General features: G+C 38.4%; 1 protein-coding gene across 3 annotated transcripts in view; it reads left to right on the forward strand.

Annotated features, from left to right (window-relative positions):
- ROBO1 (roundabout guidance receptor 1) overlaps positions 1–22,524 on the forward strand; it is a 777,293-nt gene that overhangs the window by 642,986 nt on the left and 111,783 nt on the right. For all 3 annotated transcript variants that reach the window (XM_067466684.1, XM_060770536.2, XM_067466686.1), the window contains one exon: positions 7,914–8,071. In XM_067466684.1, the coding sequence (XP_067322785.1) occupies positions 7,914–8,071 (158 nt within the window). The remainder of the gene's footprint in view (positions 1–7,913; positions 8,072–22,524) is intronic.

A 22,524-nucleotide genomic window follows, 5' to 3' on the forward strand; every position in this document is an offset into this window, starting at 1 on the left:
TTGTTTATGGCAGTGGTTTTACTCATTAAAATGCTTCATCTTGGTTTTAATTAAATCTCCAGATACTTTAATGCAGTCTCTCCTTCCGTGATACATGCATAAGACCATTCTGTAGCTGTGTTTTCTATCTATTTTTAAACATAGTTTTCTGACTTTTTTATTGTTTTTAATTTTTAAAAATGTAAGTCAACTGAGTAAATTTTGCATTTTTTAAGAGTAAGATTCCATAAAATCGCTGAAGAGATATACTGCTAATCTAAGAAAAGGCAGACCAAATCATCTGATTTTCTTTCATTGCTACAAAGATTAAATAAAAATTATAGTCTTCTCCCTAGTTCTACTGCTTTATTGAAAGACATTGATAACCAGCACATAATGATGTAACTGTCACGAGACGTCTGATACTGTGAGCTCTGAGACACAAGAATATATTTTTAATCTGTTTTTCTACTCTGTATATTAATTTCAATCTGCCATAATATAGAATTTCTGCCTTTTATATGAAAAAAACCCTAAATGTAAGGCATTTCATTTGTTGCATCAGTTTGACATAAATCAATAGCTTACCAGATAAAGATGTTTGCGGAGAAGTGTGTGTATATTGAAGTACAAACTAAAACAGGATCTAAGCAACTAATTCTACAAAGAAGATGCCAATCAATTTCATTTAAGGGAAGAAAATCAAGCATTTACTTGCAAAAGGAAGGTTTTGTCTTGTATTTTAAAATGGATATGCAAATTAGCAGATATCACTTGAGAATTCTCTTCTTTTCTCTCCCAAACCAAAAATGCTGAAAGCAGTGGTGTTCTGATTATATTATAATTTTTCCTGTATATTTTGGAACCAAGCATTTTTATCTGGTGCTATATTTTCCTTTCTATTTTGATCATTGACTATCCATGGGGAGAAAACAGGAAAATATATTTTGTATCTATATATTTTGCATTTTATATGTATGGTTTTAAAGATATTTTATATCTTCTGCTTAAAGCCAGAAATAATACACCATATTGCTTACAGTGTTTCTTGAAATGATTCTGAAGGAAAGAAGAGATAAATAAATGTAATTAGCAACCATTACAGATGCGATAAAAATAGTAGTAAAATCCCCAAAGACTTGAAACCTATAAAAGCCCAGGAACACAAAAGAGTTTTCACCTAGTTTCTAAATTTGCAAGTAGTTAGTAAGCCTCTCACAAGGACTGAGGTTTCACTACTTACAATACTGTATCCCTGGAGCCAGTCCACTCATTATAGCTACATGGTTGAATTTTTGTGTTAAATCTCTTCAGCAAGAGTGTATATTTATGGTTTTTTAACCTTTAAGCCATAACCAATATACATTCAGTGATTTGGAGTATGTGATCTTTAACTATCTTATAAGCATCTGGATGAATCAAACTAACACCATCTAGTGTGTTGTTTTGATAAAGAATTTGGGAAAGCAGCAGCTATTGGGTTATCCACTGGAAATCTCTCACCTTACAGTAGATTTGAACACACACATAAGACATACCAGAAGGGCTGAATTCAGATAAACTTGATCGTAAACCAAGTTCTTATTTGGGATAAAATCGAACTAACTGAAGTTAATATTCTAGATATTATACTAACATTTGGAAACATAATGTGAGTTGTTATTCAGTGTGAGTACTAGTCTTGTGCATTTGTATAGAATCGCTATCTGTTTCTGTCTATTTCATTCGTAAGGCCCCATTTTTGCTTTCGAGCCCCTCTACTGAAATTGGGCTCCTTTTTTAATGAGCTTTTGTGTTTTGGGTCAAAAAGAACAAAAATTCTGCAGATTGAGAGGAAAACATCTCAGAATTAGCAGTATCTTAAACCCTATATTTAACCTCAGTACTGTTCTGCAGATGAACAGGAAAACAAGCCACCTTGAGTCTCCTCTCGGGTCAAGAAAGGTGGGGTAGAAATGAAGTAAATAATAAATAACGCTTCAGAAATAGTGGTATCTTAAGTAACTCTGATACTTTTAATAGAGGTCATAATGAAAGATATATGGAAACCATGCAATGGCCAAAAATGATGGGAAGGGGAAGGGAATTTGCCCCCATTGCTGCCAGTTAAAAAAGAAGTGAAATAGTAGGGGTGGACTGTGTATGTGGTGTGTGAAGGATCTTTGACATTTGGAAGGAAGAAATGGTGCCCTCCCTGCTCTGCCTTCCTGCTGCTGCTCCTGGAGAAGTTAGAGGGTGGGGCCAGCAGGGGAAAGAGGGTATGTTTTAAGGAGATTTTATTTACAAAAAGAAAAAACAATCCCTAAAAATCAAGGGATGACACAAACATTATAAAACTTGGTGGGCTAAGAGTGGTAGATGTGCTCTCCACGTGTGGTGATTTTCACCCCTCTAGCCCAAAAAACTGAGGGGAAAGGGAGTGTGGTAAGGCTGCCCATGTTGGCCAGTGGTCCAAAAATGTTTGTCCTTTCGGACCCAGAACTCAAAAGCTCATTAGGAAAGGAACCCATTTTTTGGGAGAGGGGTTTGTAAAAGAAAACAGGGTCTTACGAATGAAACACAGAGAAATGGATATCGATTCTATACAAATGCACTATTTCATACTACTGTCATAGTACATCATTTTAACTGACAACAAAATCAACAATTGAGATCAAAAGTAGGGCCACAACTCTAACATCATCACTTTTCTTCTCTAGTATGATTTTTAGCACTTTTGCCTTATGAAGAAGCCAATGAAGCATCAAACATTTGCATGATGCATTTTCTTCTTTTCAGCTTTCCTTGAGGCTTTCACAAACATATATAGAAAGTGGAAGCACAGCAGCATGTACTGAATTCGCAATTTAACGGCATATCTTTATACTTCAGGATCTAGTTCTTTTAAAGCTACTGTAAAAGAGATGATGACAACTTTCTTTCCTTCACATCTGAAACCTTAGTAAAGAAAAATCCCCACTGCCATGTAGCATCCTTTATATCCTATCATGAAGGAAGTGGATTATTGAACAACGTACATTCAGAACAGTTCTGGACCAGAAATTGGAGAATCCTCTGACTTTGGATACATGTAAATCTTTGGGCCGGTTCTGAGATGGAACCATCCACAACTATTTTCACTTCTATCCCATGTTTCCTGGGCGCATGTGTCCTGAGGACACAGGATGGCACTTGCTGTTGCCTTCCTCTCATTTCTCAGCAGTCTCTGGCTGTGATAAGAGTCTTTCCTACCAGTCAGCCATCGTCTGCAGTGACATTGGTTGGGATGACAGGGCAACTGGGAAAGGGAGAGGGGAAAACAGGGGAAATATACTAGGAAGAAGATTATTAGGCTTGTATTATTTTACTGGGATTACCAGTATGGTATAGTGCTTTGATTGTTGAACTAAAATACGAGCTTGACCATGGAAACCCTTGGACAAGACACATTCTTTCACCCTCAAAGGAAGACAAAGGCAAAGATAACCTCTGAACAAATCTGGCCAAGAAAACCTCAAGACAGATTTTCCTTAGAGTCATCATAAGTTAGAAACTACTTGAAGCAACACACAGCTACAATAATGGTTTTACAGGACATGGTTTTTACGATGCCACTAAAATGCTAATGAGATGTTAAATTAGAAGAAGGGGGATTTCTTCCTCCCATACTTACATTTTAATTCATCCTTCCTCTTTAAGAAGAAAAAATAAGAATTGGAGATTGAATTTTCGATATGTAGCTTTCTTGTCATTAGCATTGTTCAGGCTGTCTACCTTTCTTTATGTCTTTCTGCTGGTGAAAGCATAGGAATGCTAATGAGCTTGAGCTATGACATCCAGAAGGTTTCTTCTCTGACTCGCATTACCCTCCCTCCGAGCTTTGCAAACACAGGGGAATGGGAGGGGGAAAGGGGTCTGACAGCAAGGTTCCAGATGGTATCCAACAGGCAAGTGCACTGCTGCTGTGACCCATCAGCTTTCAACCATTTTCATACAGATACATGCATAATACCAGATATTAGGATGAGTTCATAAGCTTAAGTATGTCACAACACAGTGTTCCTTTTAGTTTGTTTGAAATTAGATTTCAGATTCTAGTTTATTTTGAATTGTGGATTTTATTGATAGATTTCTTATATGCTACATACTGAATGCATACTTAAAAGCTTTCTGAAACAACTGAAGAGCCAGCTTAATTGCATTAGAAATAGATGATACAGTGCTGCACAAAAAGTGATATACTGTTATTTACTGAGAGCATCCTTCTAAAGATAACATTCTATCTCTGTAGTCTTATCTGAACAAATCTAGCTATTTATGGAAATCTATTTCTATCCATACTGAGGAGTGAAAGGAGTGACCAAGAGTTTTAATCTCTTTCTCTCTCAAAAATCTGAAAAATTGCAACGTCTCTAAAAAGGAACAATAAATAACAAGCATTATAATTTATATTGCATTACTTATTTAACTATTACATCTAGGAAGCACAAGAATAATTGAAAATTGTTAGAAAATCCATTCAGTAGAGTAACACATGAATACCCCGCCCCCAATGAAAAGGGGATTTCCTATAAACCATATGCACTTCTGATGGTTCCTCTGTGACAAAGGAGATGTAATATAGCAAATAATTCTTCCCTAGTAATCTGACAGATAGGCATACCAAAACATAAGTTTTGCCTCCCCCATTTCATTGCTTTCCTCCTCTGCCTTTGTATTTATTTCCCCCTTCAGCTCAGAGAATTAAATGCTGAAAGTAAAATTTCCATCTCAGGCCCATTCCACACAGCTGAATAAAATCCCACATTTTCTGCTTTGAACTGGAATATATGGCAGTGTGGACTCAGATAACCCAGTTCAAAGCAGATATCGTGGGATTTTCTGCCTTGATATTCTGGATTATATGACTGTGTGGAAGAGCTCTCAGTCACACAGACATAGCTCTTTAGTTTTTCCTAGCTGGGCCAGGATGGGGCATGTCTTCTCCATCTAGCGGTCAATTTGATTGAGTTTATTTATTTATTTACTTCATTTATATACTTCATTTATATTCATTTTCTCGGCCCTTTTGCCAAGACTCGATCGAGTCTCCTTTTCTTTTTCTTTTCTTTTTTTAAAAAATGATTTTTATTAGAAGATTATAAAGTTACATCGAAAGAGGGGGAATATTTATGAGAAGATAGAAAAGTAGGAAAATAGGAAATAAAAAAAAAAGGAGAAAAATTACCACCCACTTCCCACCAACAGTTCCAAGAGGGAAGAAAAGAAAAGAAAAGAAAAAAAGAAAACACACACAGAAAAAGGAAAAAACAAAAAAAAAACATTGACTTCCATCCCATCCTCCGGTTTTTAGTCTCATTAAATTCTCCAGTTACTTCAAAAAAAAAAAAAAAAAGACAATTTCCTCTTATTCTCTTCTTTCTTTCTCATATTCACCAAAGAGGGTCCAATCCGTCCTCTTTATCGATTTCTCAGTAATTGAGTCTTCTTTTCTGGAAGTTTTTAAACAAAGGCTGGATGGCAGAGATTTGAATGGTTCTTTTGGTCTCTTCCATCGTTACGATTCTGTGATTCTAGAGTAGAAGGAAATGTGGTGGAAAACTTTGGAATGGGGTGTGACTGGCTGGAATTCTGAACAGAAGCATTTCACTGTGGAACATTTTGTTTTAATCCCATTTGGTATTTTATATGTCATTGTTTAGCTTTCCAACAACTTTTAGTTTACAGATGAGAGACATATGTTGAAAATTTAGACTTGGACAACTACAGGAACATGCTGTACTGTATTACAAAATATTTCGCTAATGCAGTTTCAAAAGGATATGCACAGTCAGTTTACTTTTGAGACTCAACATATAAGGGACACGGAAAAATATTCCTTTTTATGAGAAACGATTCTTAAATTTATAACTTTAAATCCGATTGCCAGTGCCTAAGGCAATCCCAAGCTGCAAAAATAATTACAGGACTGATATCTTCAGAGTAATCTTGAATGGATTATATTTTGTTAGCTTTTCATTATGTTATGTTCTAATTCTTTGATGTCCTCTTGAGTCATTTTGTAGTCTTCTAGTTAATTGGCAGAACATTCTTATTTATATACAAGATAAAGCATATATAACATAAACTTTATCCTGGCAAGTATAGAAATTATTCAAATAATTTGCTTCTACTGTTGTAGTATTGAGGTTCTTTGTTGCTTCATATATATATATATATATATATATATATATATATATATATATATACACACACACACACACACACACACACACACACACATACTCCAAGGAGCTATCTGATAAGATTTTGTTATTTTTTTTAATGAACTTCTCCAGGCATAAGAGGCACTTCAGATTTGTAAGAAACAATTACTTATACTTTTTAAAGTTTCTTTAAAATATCTTTATACCAAAATCTTATTAAAATATTTGTTTACTCTTCGGATTCCTGTGGAATTGAAAATCTCATCCTTACCTGAAAACAAGTTCATGTCTTGGCTCCAAACATGTAATGTATATTCTCTTGTTTTTCAAGCTTTTATCAAAATGAATAAATAACAACACAGCCTTTAACAAACTTCTCTCCCCATTCTTTTGAAACTTCTGATTTGTTATGGTGCACTATTCAGAGATTTTAAATGATCTGTTTTAAATATCTGTATTCTAAATATGCATGGTATATTTTTGCCAAGAGATGGCATTCAGGTCTTACCCTCATGGCTCAGCCTTCTAACAGAACCAAAATGTTGAAAATGCTAAATGAAGGCAAATTAGCAGAACACACTTGAAATATATTGTTTAAAGTATTAGGTTTTTTGTGTCTATTATGCAAAGTAGAGGGATATATGGGCATCATGGCAGTTTACCCTAAATTAAAAACAATATGTAAATGATTATATCAAAATAGCACTGAATTAAGAACAATGTAAAGAATTTAAAATATAATGAACGAGAAAATGAGTAGCACATACACACCCATTAACAAATAAAAACATGTTAAAAATGTCTTGGCTTCCCCCCTCTTTCCCCTATAGAGTGTAAATGTGTTTCATTGTTTGTTTGTTTTTTCTTTTGTTTTTTTGTGGGATATATCCTTGGATATGCTCCTATTTGTTTGTATAATCTTTCTGTGCCCAGTGCAGTTTTTATATATAGTACATACATCTTGAATTATTGATCAGGAAGGGCAGAATTAGAAAAAAAATCTATGCAAAAAGGGGGGGGGGTTGCATATTCTGGTCCATTTCTCCCATCACCTGGGCTGTTATTTTAGATGTGAAGGGCTCTTATCAGTGACATCTGATGGATTATATTAATTTGATGGAGCTGTCCAAACTAACAGACAGTTTTAGCATTTTGGATAGCTCTTTTAAAATCCAGGATAAAACTCAAAGACAATTCACTGCCTCACTCTTATGAAAGATATCAGCCAGAAGTAGTACCTCTCCCTTGTAGACTAATAGAACATATGCCAACACGTAAGATCTGCATTTGGAGTTACTTAATGCTTTTCTATTTAGCAATATTTCATACAGTACATGAAATATTTTACAGAGCTTGTTTCCCACTATTTGGTTGTAGATATTCATTTTAATGTGTGATATGGACAAAAAGCTATAATCAGGCAGAAGTTTACAATGAGAAGATGTTCAGAAGAATCTTGGATGTAGCTGTGCAATTACTGTGGGAGTTCTCAAGGAGTTAAAATAAAAGCCTTCTATCAAATATGCATACTTTCCTATGGTCAGAAATGGCATACTTCTCAGTAAAAAGCAACAAACAATGATATTAGCTATAAAGTACACTTCTGCAAATTGTAGGGGGAATACAAAAATCATAGCTGCCTAACACAATGATCCTGTGCATTCAAAGGAATAGATGCTTGAGGAAATATTCGTTAAAATCACTGATGCATATATTGATTTTCTTTCCCCATCCCTTTATTTCTTTCAGTACTGCGTGATGACTTTAGACAAAATCCTTCTGATGTTATGGTAGCAGTTGGTGAACCAGCTGTAATGGAATGCCAACCACCTAGAGGCCATCCTGAGCCTACAATTTCATGGAAAAAAGATGCATCCCCTCTTGATGACAAAGATGAAAGAATAACAGTAAGAAAATCAATTTAAATATAATAAGTAACTCATCAAACCCTAGAAAAATAATTATGAGTGTCTATGTGCATCATAGTGGAATATGTAGCAAGTGTATTAATGTATTTGATGTTTAGCACTGAATGGGCACACATTCATTTGTGCTTATACTTCATGGAAGAATGTTAAAGTACACAGACAAATTGCTAATTCATTATGCGTGTTCAATATAATCCCAAGAAGAAGAAGAAGAAGAAGAAGAAGAAGAAGAAGAAGAAGACGACAAAGAAGAATAGTAATAATTTATTAATGATTGTTTGTTCACTGATGGGTCTATGGACTGTAATAAATGTTGTTGTTGTTGTTGTATATAGTCCCCATAAGAGTTATTTCCCTTACTTCATGTGTCTATGCAAAACCACAGATAATAGCAAACCCTATTGAAATGAAGGCCTTCCAGACCAAGACTACCATAAGATTGTGTTGGAGGATCTAGAAAATGCCTAGAGGGAAATGTTCGTCAGACTTGTATATATGAAATGCCAGGTCCCAGTCCCATGGATATGCGAGTATATTGTAGGGTTACCATGGATGAAGAAAATGAACCTAAAATTTTCAGTACATAGTAAATAGGTAAAAGTAGGTCTAAAACTTTTCTCTCTTTTGATATGTAAAAGAATAGTTTTTTGAATGGGCTTGCTCAAACTTACTGAAATTAGTGAAATGCTCTTCCCCTTGTTATGTTATACTAAATAACGGAGAAAAATCATACAAAAAGGCATGCTGGTGAAATTGGTTTAATCCGAATACAGGCAGTTCCCAAGTTACAAACATACGACTCACGGTTTAGAACAAGGATGAAACAACAGAAATCTACCGCTAGGAAGGGAAATGCACTCCGGAAAGAGTTATCATGGGGAAAAGGTGTCTCAACTGAAGCTTTATCACCTATTCTTGTTTTCACAACAAGCCAATTATTTCAAAATCAAATTATCACAGGGACAGAAACTGACTAGAGTTACCATAACAATGTATTTTTTTCTTACTTACAAACAAATTAAACTTAGGAGCAAACCTGCAGAACATTTCTTGTTCGTAACTTGAGGACTTCTTGTAAACATAAGTAAAATCTTTTAAATAAATGAATCAGCATGGTCCTATGGTATTTTAAAATGTATGTGACCACTATTACATGGTGAGGCAGCATAACTTCCTTTTTTCAAAACTTAATAAAACCCATTATATGAATCAGAAATTTTTATTTTTTTTATAATGTAGGCGCATACCTAAAGTTTTGTTTTACGTAGCTTTGAAGATCAAATTAGGTAGGTGACGTCCCCGATTCTCCATACACTGAGTAAACCGATTTCTGGCATTTGTCATTACTCTTGCCAGCATAGCAGGCGTTATGTTGGCAATTTTTTCCTGGATGTTGGTCTTCAAATCTTGTAGGGTCCTTGGACGGTTCACATAAACATGGGATTTCAAAAAAACCCATAGGAAAAAAAACACAAGGGCCCAAATCTGGAGAGCTGGCCGGTCACTCCAAATCCGCTCGAAAAGTAGGCCTCAACAGCAAAAGCACGCTCCTCACTGTTCCAACGCATGATGGCGACTGAACTGTGTCAGGACAAAACTTTATACTCCCGCCTTTTGAACGAGACCACTAGCGCTCCGCTACGTCTTCAACTGACTGAATGGCACACATTTAAAAAAAGGAAGTTATGCTGCCTCACCCTGTATTTTTTTTTAAAAAAAAAAAAATCCTCCCATTAAAAATAAATAAGAATTACCTGAAAGAAAGAGAAACCCAGTTTGTCAGGAGACATGTCCGTCAGAGAGCACTCTTGCTTTGCTAGTTGCAGAACGTTTAGTTACATAAGAAAATACTTAATAATGTAAAATCTTCCTTCTGCTTGTTAAAATTTACTGTGTATTCTATGTTTAAAAACATCACCACTTAATTCACACCTTATTCTGCTGCGATCTTTAGTAATCAACAATTTGTGGGAAACAGCCATGATGAGTAGAGAATGAAAATCTAATAGGTGTGTCTTAGAAGCAGACCTGCTTCCAATTGATCTTTAATGCATAAAGGTTCATAAGAAACCACATGAGCTTGTCTTTGGGTTTAGTGTCCATGATGTGATTTACTGTGTTAAAACTGCAAGATTTAAGGCAGCACACCACACAGAGGTTAGCTGTCATGCATAACTAACTAACCAAGCTTCCACAGTGTAATGACTGATTTCCAACTGATTTCCATCATGTACCTCCCATATAGGGATTTTCATATATAGATTTGGTTTGAAAATGTGAGAAAACTGTAGATTATAATTAGGTTTAAATTTGGGTTAATTTGTATAGACTCAGAGATAGGAAAATTGGATGATTTCTTCTTCACATGCTAATCTCATGCTCCTGAAGTATCATATTATACTAAAAGAATTTAGAATGGTTTAATACAATTATTTTATTAACATTAGCAAAATCCCAAAATGAAGCATATTCAGGAGAGAATGCTTCTGGAACATGGCCTTACAGCCCAGAAAACTCACAGCAATCCTCTGGGTTTGTGCTTTATACATTATCTTTGCTGTTCTTGTTGTTGTTCATTCGTTCAGTCGTCTCCGACTCTTCGTGACCTCATGGACCAGTCCACGCCAGAGCTCCCTGTCGGCCGTCACCACCCCCAGCTCCTTCAAGGTCAGTCCAGTCACTTCAAGGATGCCATCCATCCATCTTGCCCTTGGTCGGCCCCTCTTCCTTTTGCCTTCCACTTTCCCCAGCATAATTGTCTTCTCTAGGCTTTGCTGTCTCCTCATGATGTGGCCAAAGTACTTCAATTTTGTCTCTAGTATCCTTCCCTCCAGTGAGCAGTTGGGCTTTATTTCCTGGAGGATGGACTGGTTGGATCTTCTCTCAGTCCAAGGCACTCTCAGAACTTTCTTCCAACACCACAGCTCAAAAGCATCGATTTTCCTTCGCTCAGCCTTCCCTAAGGTCCAGCTCTCACATCCGTAGGTTACTACAGGGAATACCATGGCTTTGACTAGGCGGATCTTTGTTGCCAGTCTGATGTCTCTACTCTTCACTATTTTATCGAGATTGGACATTGCTCTCCTCCCAAGAAATAAGCGTCTTCTGATTTCCTGGCCACAGTCAGCATCTGCAGTAATCTTTGCACCTAGAAATACAAAGTCTGTCACGGCCTCCATGTTTTCTCCCTCTATTTCCCAGTTGTCAATCATTCTTGTTGCCATAATCTTGGTTTTTTTGATGTTTAGCTGCAACCCAGCTTTTGCGCTTTCTTCTTTCACCTTGATTAGAAGGCTCCTCAGCTCCTCCTCGCCTTCGGCCATCAGAGTGGTGTCATCTGCATATCTGAGGTTGTTAATGTTTCTTCCAGCAATTTTTACCCCAGCTTTGCATTCATCAAGCCCCGCACATCGCATGATGTGTTCTGCATACAAGTTAAAAAGGTTGGGTGAGAGTATGCAGCCTTGCCGTACGCCTTTCCCAATCTTGAACCAGTCTGTTGTTCCTTGGTCAGTTCTTACTGTTGCTACTTGGTCCTTGTACAGATTCCTCAGGAGAGAGACAAGGTGGCTTGGTATGCCCATCCCACCAAGAACTTGCCACAATTTATTATGATTCACACAGTGAAAGGCTTTAGAATAGTCAATGAATCAAAAATAGATGTTTTTCTGAAACTCCCTGCCTTTCTCCATTATCCAGCGGATATTGGCAATCTGGTCTCTTGTTCCTCTGCCTTTTCTAAACCCAGCTTGAACATCTGGCAACTCTCGCTCCATGTATTGCTGGAGTCTTCCTTGCAGGATCTTGAGCATTACCTTACTGGCACGAGAAATAAGGGCCACTGTACGGAAGTTGGAGCAGTCTTTCACATTTCCCTTTTTTGGTATGGGGATATAAGTTGATTTTTTCCAGTCTGATGGCCATTCTTGTGTTTTCCATATTTGCTGGCATATGGCATGCATCACCTTGACAGCATCATCTTTTAAGATTTTAAACAGTTCAGCTGGAATCCCGTCGTCTCCTGCTGCCTTGTTGTTAGCAATGCTTCTTAAGGCCCATTCAACCTCACTCCTCAGGATGTCTGGTTCTAATTCATTCACCACACCGTCAAAGCTATCCTCGATATTATTATCCTTCCTATACAGATCTTCTGTATAGTCTCGCCACCTTCTCTTGATCTCTTCAACTTCTGTTAGGTCCCTGCCATCTTTGTTTCTTATCATACCAATTTTTGCCTGAAATTTACCTCCAATGTTTCTAATTTTCTGGAAGAGGTCTCTTGTCCTTCCTATTCTGTTGTCTTCTTCCACTTCCATTCCTGCATTCCTTATTTATGGATGTCCGCCACCTTTGGCTGCAAAGGATGTAGTCAATCTGATTTCGGTGCTGACCATCTGGTGAAGTCCATGTGTAAAGCCGTCTTTTAGGTTGCTGGAAGAGAGTGTTTGTTATACACAGCGAGTTTTCCTGGCAAAATTCTATCAGCCTCCGTCCCGCTTCATTTTGTTCGCCCAGACCATGCTTGCCTGTGATCCCAGTTGTCATTTGACTTCCCACCTTGGCATTCCAGTCTCCTGTAATGAAAATAATGTCTCTTTTTGGTGTATTATCCAGTAGTTCCTGCAGATCCTCATAGAACTGATCTACTTCTGCTTCTTCAGCAGCTGCGGTTGGGGTGTATATTTGGATCACTGTGATGTTGAAAAGCTTTCCTTGCACTCGAATTGAGATCATTCTGTCATTTTTGGGTTGTATCCAAGCACTGCTTTAGCGAATTTCTTATTAATTATGAAGGCTACTCCATTTCTTCTATGTTCCTCTTGTCCGCAGTAGTAGATCTGATGGTAATCTGATGTGAAGTGGCCCATTCCAGTCCATTTCAGTTCGCTGACCCCCAGAATGTCTATCTTTAGTCTTGACATCTCACCAATAACAACATCCAATTTGCCCTGGCTCATAGATCTTACATTCCAGGTTCCTATGGTGTGTTGATCTTTAGAGCATCGGATTCGTCGTTCACCTCCAGTTCTTATTAACTGATATTAAGTCAACTCCAACTTATAGCAATCCTATGAATGAGTAATCTCCATATCCATATCATCTACAACTTTACTCAAGTCTTATAGACTCGGATCATGGCTTTCTCGATTTAATCTATCCATCTGTAATGCAGTCTTCCTTTTTTTCCTACTGCCTTCATTATTGTCTTTTCTAGTGAGTCATAACTTTACTCCAAGGTATGACAGCATCAGTTTAATAATCTTGATTTCTGGGGAGTGCCAAGCTTTATTTCCTCTCGGACCCATTTATTGGTCTTTTTAACAGCCCACTGTATCTGTAGAACTCGTCTGCGCATTTTTGCAATATGATTCCTGATTCCTAGTGTCTAGGATTTTCATGAAAAAGATGGTGAAAAGTGTCTTCTGTGCTTCCTTCTGTGCAGTACAAACAAATGTCAGTAATGTTGCCACTGCTTTTCTCTGAAAGATACTTCATCAATGCCACCCCTTACTACTGCTGTTTTCCAGTAGCTGTTTGAAATTTTTAGTCTAGCCTCAGGAAAAGCCTGTCTGACAAAAGGCAGATTTATTCAAGAAAGAATCATTTAGAGATGAACCTATAATTTTAGAAAATAGAATAGCTTTATTTCTCATTGTGCTATTGCACAACAAAATTACATGCCTTTCCCCTCACACACCATGAAGTCAAAGCTACACTCAGGGCACTTGAGAGAAAGAAATGTAAAGGAGCAGGCATACCAACACAGCTGTCTCAAGCTATAGAGATAGAAAACACATTGTTTGGTCCTCTAGGTGTTTGGGACTCCAACTCACAGAAGCCCTAATCTGCTTGTTCTGTGGTCAGGCATTCTGGGAGCTGAAGTCCAAAACACCTGGAAGGCCACAGGTTGTTTAGGCCTGAGATAACATTTATTTTAGTTCTAACTAATATCTGTCAACAAATATGGAAAGCCAAATAATGGTCCACAAATTGGAAATGCTCAACATTCCAATCCTAGCGAAATTGGTCAGCAGAGATTTCAGTAACCACAGAACTATTGTGTTAATGTCCCATGCAAGCAAACTGGTGCTTAAAGGTGGTTTTTTAAAATCATATATGGAGCAAGAAATGTCAGATGCTTAAGGAAGGAACTCTTCCTAAAGATGGCTAATCTGAGGTTATCGTAATGGACTTATCTTGAGAAGACATTACTTACTAGAAAATTCAATTATTTTTGGTAAGATAAAAGATAGTAGGAAAAGAACTGTTGAGAGTAGGGTGATTTGGAAGCCTCTTAATAAAAGGGTTGCCATAAGTCGAGGTTCACTTGACAGCAGTTAACAACAATATAATATAACACTGGATCAGGGGCAAAGCTTCATGAAACAGAATTGATGAATTCAGTCTTATTCATGCTTAGATAGACCCAGTTGACTCAAGCGGCATGTTAGTTATAACTGATTTCTGCCTCATTGATTTCAGTACTCTGAAGGTGAATACATTCTAGTGAGGCTTGTAAGAAAATGTACAAGGTATCATATGTTCATAAACATAGACATTTGCCTTGCTTCTTCAACTACATTCTAGAACTGAGAGATGCTTAGAAACGCATGTCACCATGTTCAAAACAATAATGGTAATATAGGGAGTATTGTAACTACCATCTGAAAATTTCAGAACCAGAATTTGCTTGACTTATTAAAGATGTAAAAACTTAACTAAATTTCTCTGAATTTGGCCTCTATTTTCTTCTTATCCTTTTTGAATCAGATTGGACAAATTTCTTCCTGCACAAAAATTTATATTTTTATACATTTTTCCTTTTATTTGGAAGCTTGCCTAATTACCAGAATGTTTCCACAATATGCATTTTTCAATTATGTACATTTCAGCTATTTCCATTTTGAAATAGCCTCATTGTTTTTGTGCACACTTCCATTCTCAGACATGCACAGTAAGCCTCAGTGGAAAGCACTTTGTTACATAATACATCTTAGCAGGGACGATAATGAAGCTGCATTGGATCCCATGGTGGAGAAAGCTGAGATAAATTATAAGCAAACAAATAAACTATATCGAGGATAGCATTTGATTCTAACGGAATGTATTTTTATTTCAAAATATATTTAATTCTCATCATATTCCATGTTTACGTTATGGAAAATGGTTTAAAGTTGACATGAGTGCTTGCTGTATAAGTAAAGCCTGGAGAATTATATGCATAGATATATAATACTTTATATATGCATTAAAGGGACGGTACAATGAGTAATTTGCACTTGGCTTCAAACAATGGAAGGCTTGGCCTAGGAAGCTGGGTTAAATACTATGAATCTAATTTTCTTTTTTTTGTAATAACACTTGTGTATCATTTATTCCAATCATTGTCATTCACAGTTTAAAAGGAAATCCTTGAGAAGTAATTCATCCTTTTATGTATGTGATTCGCATCTTTTTAGAGCATGTTCTAAAATGAATAATGCATGGAAATTTTCATTATGGTTGTGTGCGTAATTCAGATTTGGAATGACTTATAGTTTAGATAAGTTGTAGCTTCATTTCTGTTCTGCCTGGCCCTGTAAGAAGCACATCAGAAATCTACTGTGTTTGTACGTCTTGCAAAATTAAGTTTTATGAACACAATTTGTGTTGGAAAAAATGATACTGAGAAAGGGTTGGAAAATAACAATGCAGTTGAATTCTGGAAATAATGTCTGAATCATTACTATGATCTAAAATTATTTGTTTACTGTGTTGATAGAAAAAATAAATTACTCCCAAATGCAATTCAGTTTTCTTTCAAAACATTCAGATTTCTATTTGTCTTTCTTTCAAAATCAAACATTTAAAGTATCCAGATGACTAGAAAGAAACATAAAAATAAATGGAAAAAGTTATTATGTCTGTCAGTATGAGTAACAGATGAAAGAAGAAATTAGAAGAAAATTAATCTCTATCCATAAAATGAATTATTCTGATAGAGGAAGGATCAAAGAGAAGGTGGCAAACTATACATTCTTTGCGTCTGCAAAGAACCGTCCGGCGGAGCTGTTTCGGATTGTCAGAGGTCTTTTAACTCCCCCTACCTCAGGTGGGAGCCCTGACAATTCGGTCACGCACTGTGAAGCATTTGCTCGGTTCTTTGCAGACAAAGTCGCTTTGATCCGCTCTGAGCTGGACGCCACATTAAGTGCAGTCTCTGTGGATGTGACACAAGCACCTGCTTGTCCTATTTTGTTGGATTCTTTTCAGTTTGTGAAGCCCGAGGATGTGGACAAGATACTTGGAGGAATGAGGCCCACCACGTCCATCCTAGACCCCTGCCCATCCTGGCTTCTGAAGGAGGCCAGAGGGGGATTGGCCGAGTGGGTAACGGTGGTGGTGAATGCCTCCCTTCGGGAAGGCAAGATTCCAGCGAGCCTAAAACAGGCTATTATAAAGCCGCTGTTGAAGAAGCCATCACTGGACCCCACCAAATTCGAAAACTTTCGGCCTGTTTCCAATCTTCCCTACTTGGGCAAAGTCATGGAAAGCGTGGTGGCCTCACAACTCCAGGTATTCTTGAGAGACACGGATTATCTGGATCCGGCACAGTCTGGTTTCAGACCGGGACATGGTACCGAGACGGTCTTGGTCGCCTTAGTCGATGATCTGCGCCGGGAGCTAGACAGGGGGAGTGTGTCCCTGTTGGTGCTCCTGGACCTCTCAGCGGCCTTCGATACCGTCGACCACGGTATTCTTCTGGGGCGCCTTGCAGAGATGGGTCTCGGGGGCACTGCTTTGCAGTGGCTCCGGTCATTTCTGGAGGGCCGTACCCAGAAGGTGTTATTGGGGGACTCCTGTTCAACACCACAGCCTTTGACCTGTGGGGTTCCTCAGGGCTCCATCCTGTCCCCCATGCTGTTTAACATCTACATGAAGCCGCTGGGTGAGATCATCCGGAGTTTCGGGGTGCGGTGTCATCTGTACGCAGATGATGTCCAACTCTGTCACTCCTTCCCACCTGCTACTAAGGAGGCCGTCGAAGTCCTGAACCGGTGCCTGGCCGCTGTAATGGTCTGGATGAGGGCGAACAAACTGAAATTAAATCCAGACAAGACAGAGGTACTCCTGGTCAGTCGCAAGGCCGAACAGGGTATAGGGTTACAGCCTGTGCTGGACGGGGTCGCACTCCCCTTGAAGGCTCAGGTTCGCAGCTTGGGTGTGACCCTGGACTCGTCGCTGAGCCTGGATCCCCAGGTTTCAGCGGTGACCAGGGGAGCATTTGCACAGCTCAGGCTCGTGCGCCAGCTGCGCCCGTATCTTGGGAAGTCTGACTTGGCCACGGTGGTACACGCTTTGGTCACATCCCGCCTCGACTAATGCAACGCTCTCTACGTGGGGCTGCCCTTGAAAACGGCCCGGAAGCTCCAGCTAGTCCAGCGCGCGGCAGCCATGTTGTTAACAGGAGCAGGGCGTAGGGAGCACACAACGCCCCTGCTGTCCCAGCTCCACTGGCTGCCGATTTGCTACCGGGCCCAATTTAAGGTGCTGGTACTATCCTACAAAGCCCTAAACGGTTCCGGCCCAAAATACCTTGCAGACCGCATCTTGGCCTACGAGCCCACGAGGACCTTGAGATCATCCGGGGAGGCCCTTCTCTCGATCCCGTCTGCCTCACAGGCACGCCTGGCGGGGACGAGAGAGCGGGCCTTCTCGGTGGTGGCCCCCCGGCTGTGGAACGCCCTCCCTGCTGAAGTTAGACAGGCGCCCTCCCTTATGGCCTTTCGTAAGAGCCTGAAAACATGGCTCTTCGAGTTGGCCTTTAACTGAGTGCTATATCTTGGCAATGATGACCGGAATGGACCACGACTATGAGACTGACTATGACCCATGATATGACGAAGCGGATTTTTAGTATAAGTATATGTCAAGTAGTAGTAGCATGTTATGTATTGTTCTGATTACTGTAAATTGTCTTTTCTATGTTGTTGTTCACCGCCACGAGTCGCCCCCTGGGCTGAGAGTGGCGGTAAATAAGTGCAAGTAATAAATAAATAATAAATAAACATATTGAGGGGTAACCTGTGTTGACCATGCAGCAAAATGCCACATCATCCAAAATCCACATAAATAGTATTTTATTATAATATTTAATGTAATAATTGATAAATTTAGATTATTTAATTTCTTATTTTTCATGATGATAGTGTTGTTTATTATTATTTATGAATGAATTTGGGATTAACTGATGAGGAAGCAATACTTTTAACCTTGAAATGTATGGTGCCAAAGCACTCAGTATGTGATATTATTTATTCTTTTAGTCTCTGTTTTCACAATTACTGTTTCATCAGTAACTGTTATTGCACTGTTCAGAGTATGCTGGGTAATTTAGAGATAGCTGTGGGTCTGGGATTGTTTGTTTGTTTGTTTTTTGCAAGATTGGAATGCTCTCAGTAATTTAATTGGCTGTAGCTCTATGAATGAAATGAACCTGTATATAAAATGTTAAAAGCTATTAGGAATTGCTATTTTGCATCAGATAGCTAATATACTGAACATTTCATTTTAATTATTGGACAGAACTGAATATATTCATTAGAGTTTGTTTAGACTTAGACCCCTTCTACACTGCCATATGACACCCATATTATCTGCATTGAACTGGATTATATGGCAGTGTAGACTCACATAATTCAGATTAAAGCAGATAATGTGGATTATCTGCTTTGGTAATCTGGATTATATGGCAGTGTAGAAGGAGCCAAGTGTACTGAGCTATAATTAATAAAGTGTTTCTGCGACCCCTTGTTAAGTTATCTTTGAAAGCTAACAGTCCAAAGTTCCCAGGAATAACTGACATTTTGAGAGTTAATGAAATATGGAAGTGCATTTCTAGATAACTTTAGAATAGGGAATAAATCAGTTTGTCTCATATCAAAAAAATAGACTGAGGGATGGATAGTAAGAAAGTGCAATCCATAAAAATGATTCAAAAGTCATTACAAAACTGGGGGTGCTGGCATTTTGTTTTTAAAGTGTTTTAAAAGTATAGTTAGTGAAAAAAATGTTAGTATAAGAAGAGTTATGAATTTTGTTACTATTGTGTTACAATAATTGTGCACAAATTACTATAATTGGGTAAACTTCAGGGGGGGCTTTCTCGTTTTTAAAGCTATTGGGGTGAAACTTGCTATAACGATAGAAACCAATACACCCGAAAGCCATCTAGTCTAACTCCTTTCTTCCAAGCAAAAGGGCACCATCAAAATTCTATTGACAGATTGCTAACAAGCCTCTAAACTAATTAATATGCTTCCCCTATAGTATGGGGGTGTAGTGAAATCTACCTTTGAGGCGACCAGGCCGAGGCCTGTGTGACAGTGGCTGTCATCTTGGGAGGCAGGCAGAAGCAGGAGGTGGAGTCAAGCCGACTCCTGATTGGGTAGAGCAATTAGGGGAGGAGTCGGTTGAGAGAGGGAAAAAAGCTGTCAGCTCTTGACAGGGAGAGAGAAGTGTCTTGACATCAGACACAGAAGGATAGGATTTTAGGAGAGGAAGCTAAAACTGAGTTCTGACAGGGAAGAAGAGTTTTAAAAGTGAGCCTTAAGGTTAGGGAATAAGGTTGAGACAAAGGCTAGGGTTTTACTGTGTTGAGAGGACCAGTAAAAGAGAGTTTTGTCTGCTTAGACTTAAGATAAGTTTAAGTGAGCTTATTGCCCTGTGGGAGAGACAGATAGGAGTCTGTTCTCCAAGTGATACTGTTTCTAAGGATAGAACAGTGTGTTTAAGGAAACTCACAGTTTTAAAAGCTCTATTGTCAGTAGACCTATCTGTTTAAATAACGAAGTCTCTACAACTAAATTACGCTTCTGTACCCCTCATGCTATGAGGTGATATTTGTTCCAAGTTCAATAAACTCTTTCTAGTTCACTTTTAACTGGTGTCAGCTCCAGTCTGTCAAGCACTTTTAAAGTCCAGTCAGCCAGTTAAGAAGCAATAGAAGAACCAAGGGCAAATACACCTTACCTAAAACACATTCACACCTTTGGTTCCTCAGACCAATAAAGCTGAGGTCGCGGCGGCTAATACTACCAATAACATCGGTCATTGATTTACTTAACCTATGGTCAGCAGTTAATTTTACTATACTGGTGGCAGCGGTGGGATTGTTTGACCACCCTGCCCAAGCTGTGTGGCCGCTTAATTTTCGCTATACTGGTGGCAGCGGTGGGATTCTTTGTTCCCCCCTGCCCCAGATATCCTTTAATTTTGTTATAGGGGGCCATCCATTTAGGGGTTTCTTCCCAGCCCAGCACAGAGATTTACTTACTAGAAGCATCTGTCAATTCTCCTCTTTGCAGATTCAACCATTCATTGGAACTCTTCCTGACTACTGTTAGGAAGGGACAAATCTCTCTCTCTGCTACTCTGATTGGTGCTTTCTGATGCTGATGTATTCTGAGAAATGTAGTTTAGGACAGGGTCTTTTGAATTATCTAGCATAGATCTCCTCACTCCCAGACTACATTTCCCAGAGTTCCGTTCTCTTCCCAGCAAACACCGCTCCCTCTTTTTCCCACTCCTAATGCCAAGACTCAATTGAAAAGGCAAGGCTCTAAGGCAGCCTTTTTGGCTTTGCTTTGCTTTCTGGCACTGAAAAGGAAAGGACTATGAAAGCCTTTACAAAACTAAAATGAAAAAGTATGGGTTAAGTTTTTTTAAATTCTTAAATTTTTGTGTGGGCCACTTATGTACAAAATTTAACATTTTTTTTTTCAAATTATGAGGCAAACAAAAAAAATGAACAACTCTAATGGATACATAGGAAGACAGACACGGACACATATGCCTGAATGAGCTATATTAGTTGAATTTCCTGTGGAATTAATATATCTTGGCATGATGGAGATGTGTCACTTTCACTTTGTTTGGTACCCTTTTTACATTCTTCACTCTTCCTATTCCATGCGTGAGTGACTCAGCTTCAACCAAGCTGGCTCATGTGTTTATTTTATTGAATGTATTGAGTTTAAATATGAAATAAATACCTAAATGCTGATGGAGTAATATAATTTTCTCCATTTTACACTTCTAGTGTTATAGCATATTAATCTGATGTAAAAAACCAGAAATTGCTTTTTAAAAAGGATTGTGTATGTTTGTTCTTCAGGTTGACAATATCCTAGGGTTTTCTCAGTGGAATTTATTCCTAGAATAGGATGAAAGAGTGTGATATACCCGGGACTGCTCCCAGGGTTTTCGTGGATGAGCCAGTTGAAACCTGGTCTCCGAATGTCCTATTTAAGTACTCAAACCAATATACCATGCTAGCTGTCATTGTGTATTTTCCTCTTTTTAAAAAACCAATTGGTTTGTGTGTGTCGATATCAAATAGCATGTCAGGTTTCTTCACACAATTATTCCTTTCACAGGCTGGTAATTTCCTTTCTGTGCTCTGTGAAAGATTTTTATACTGTGTCCATTCTGTGAAAATACCAGACATCTCTTACTTTTAAATTTTAATGTGCCCATAGCAACTATTATTAAGGCTGCCAAAATACCCTAAAGGCACCAGAACCTGTCGGATCTTAGAAGCTAAACCAGGTCAGTCCTTTTTAGTTCTTGGACGAGAGACCACCAACAATCCTATATAGACTATTTCAAAGGAAGGAAGTGACAAAACCACCTGAGTATTCCTTACCTAAGATAAACCTACGAAATTCAAGAGATAACCATAAATTTTGAATATTCATGAAACAGGTGTAAAAATTTCCATGGTATCCGTAATCACATAACTTCTGGAAGCAAAAAATCTCAATACATGTCCAAGTGAGTTGATCAATTCAAAATGATACTGGAAGGCAAATGTAATAGGAATATTCCTATGGATTACAAAATGTGTATGCTTTTATTTATTTTATTATTTATTTCTGGTACTTTTACCCTGCCCTTCTCAACCCCCGGAGGGGGACTCAGGGCGGCTTACAGAGAAGGCAGAATTCGATGCCTTTATACACTACACATAGTATACAAAAATATACAAAAACAAATATACAAAAATATAATTAAAACGATCATCACAGTTAAAACATCAGCAACCGGTGCCCAACATGTTATATAAAATATCATATAAAATGCTTGTAATCAGCGTTTCGTTTCCAGAGTTCCTCGTGTCCAGTCCGTTAGTCATTACCTAGCCATCCATAAAGTTCTCTCTTTATCTGCCCGCCTGACCAAATGCCTGGTCCCAGATCCATGTTTTTAGTTTTTTCCTAAAAGAAAGGAGCGATGTTGCAGATCTAATTTCCCCGGGGAGTGAGTTCCACAGGCGGGGGGCCACCACCGAAAAAGCCCTGCTTCTCGTCCCCGCCAATCTCACCTGTGATAGAGGCGGGGTCGAGAGCAGGACCTCTCCAGAAGATCTTAGGCTCCGGGGTGGGACATAG

This window comes from Anolis sagrei, chromosome 3 (genome assembly GCF_037176765.1).
Source record: "Anolis sagrei isolate rAnoSag1 chromosome 3, rAnoSag1.mat, whole genome shotgun sequence".
Lineage (NCBI taxonomy): Eukaryota > Metazoa > Chordata > Lepidosauria > Squamata > Dactyloidae > Anolis > Anolis sagrei.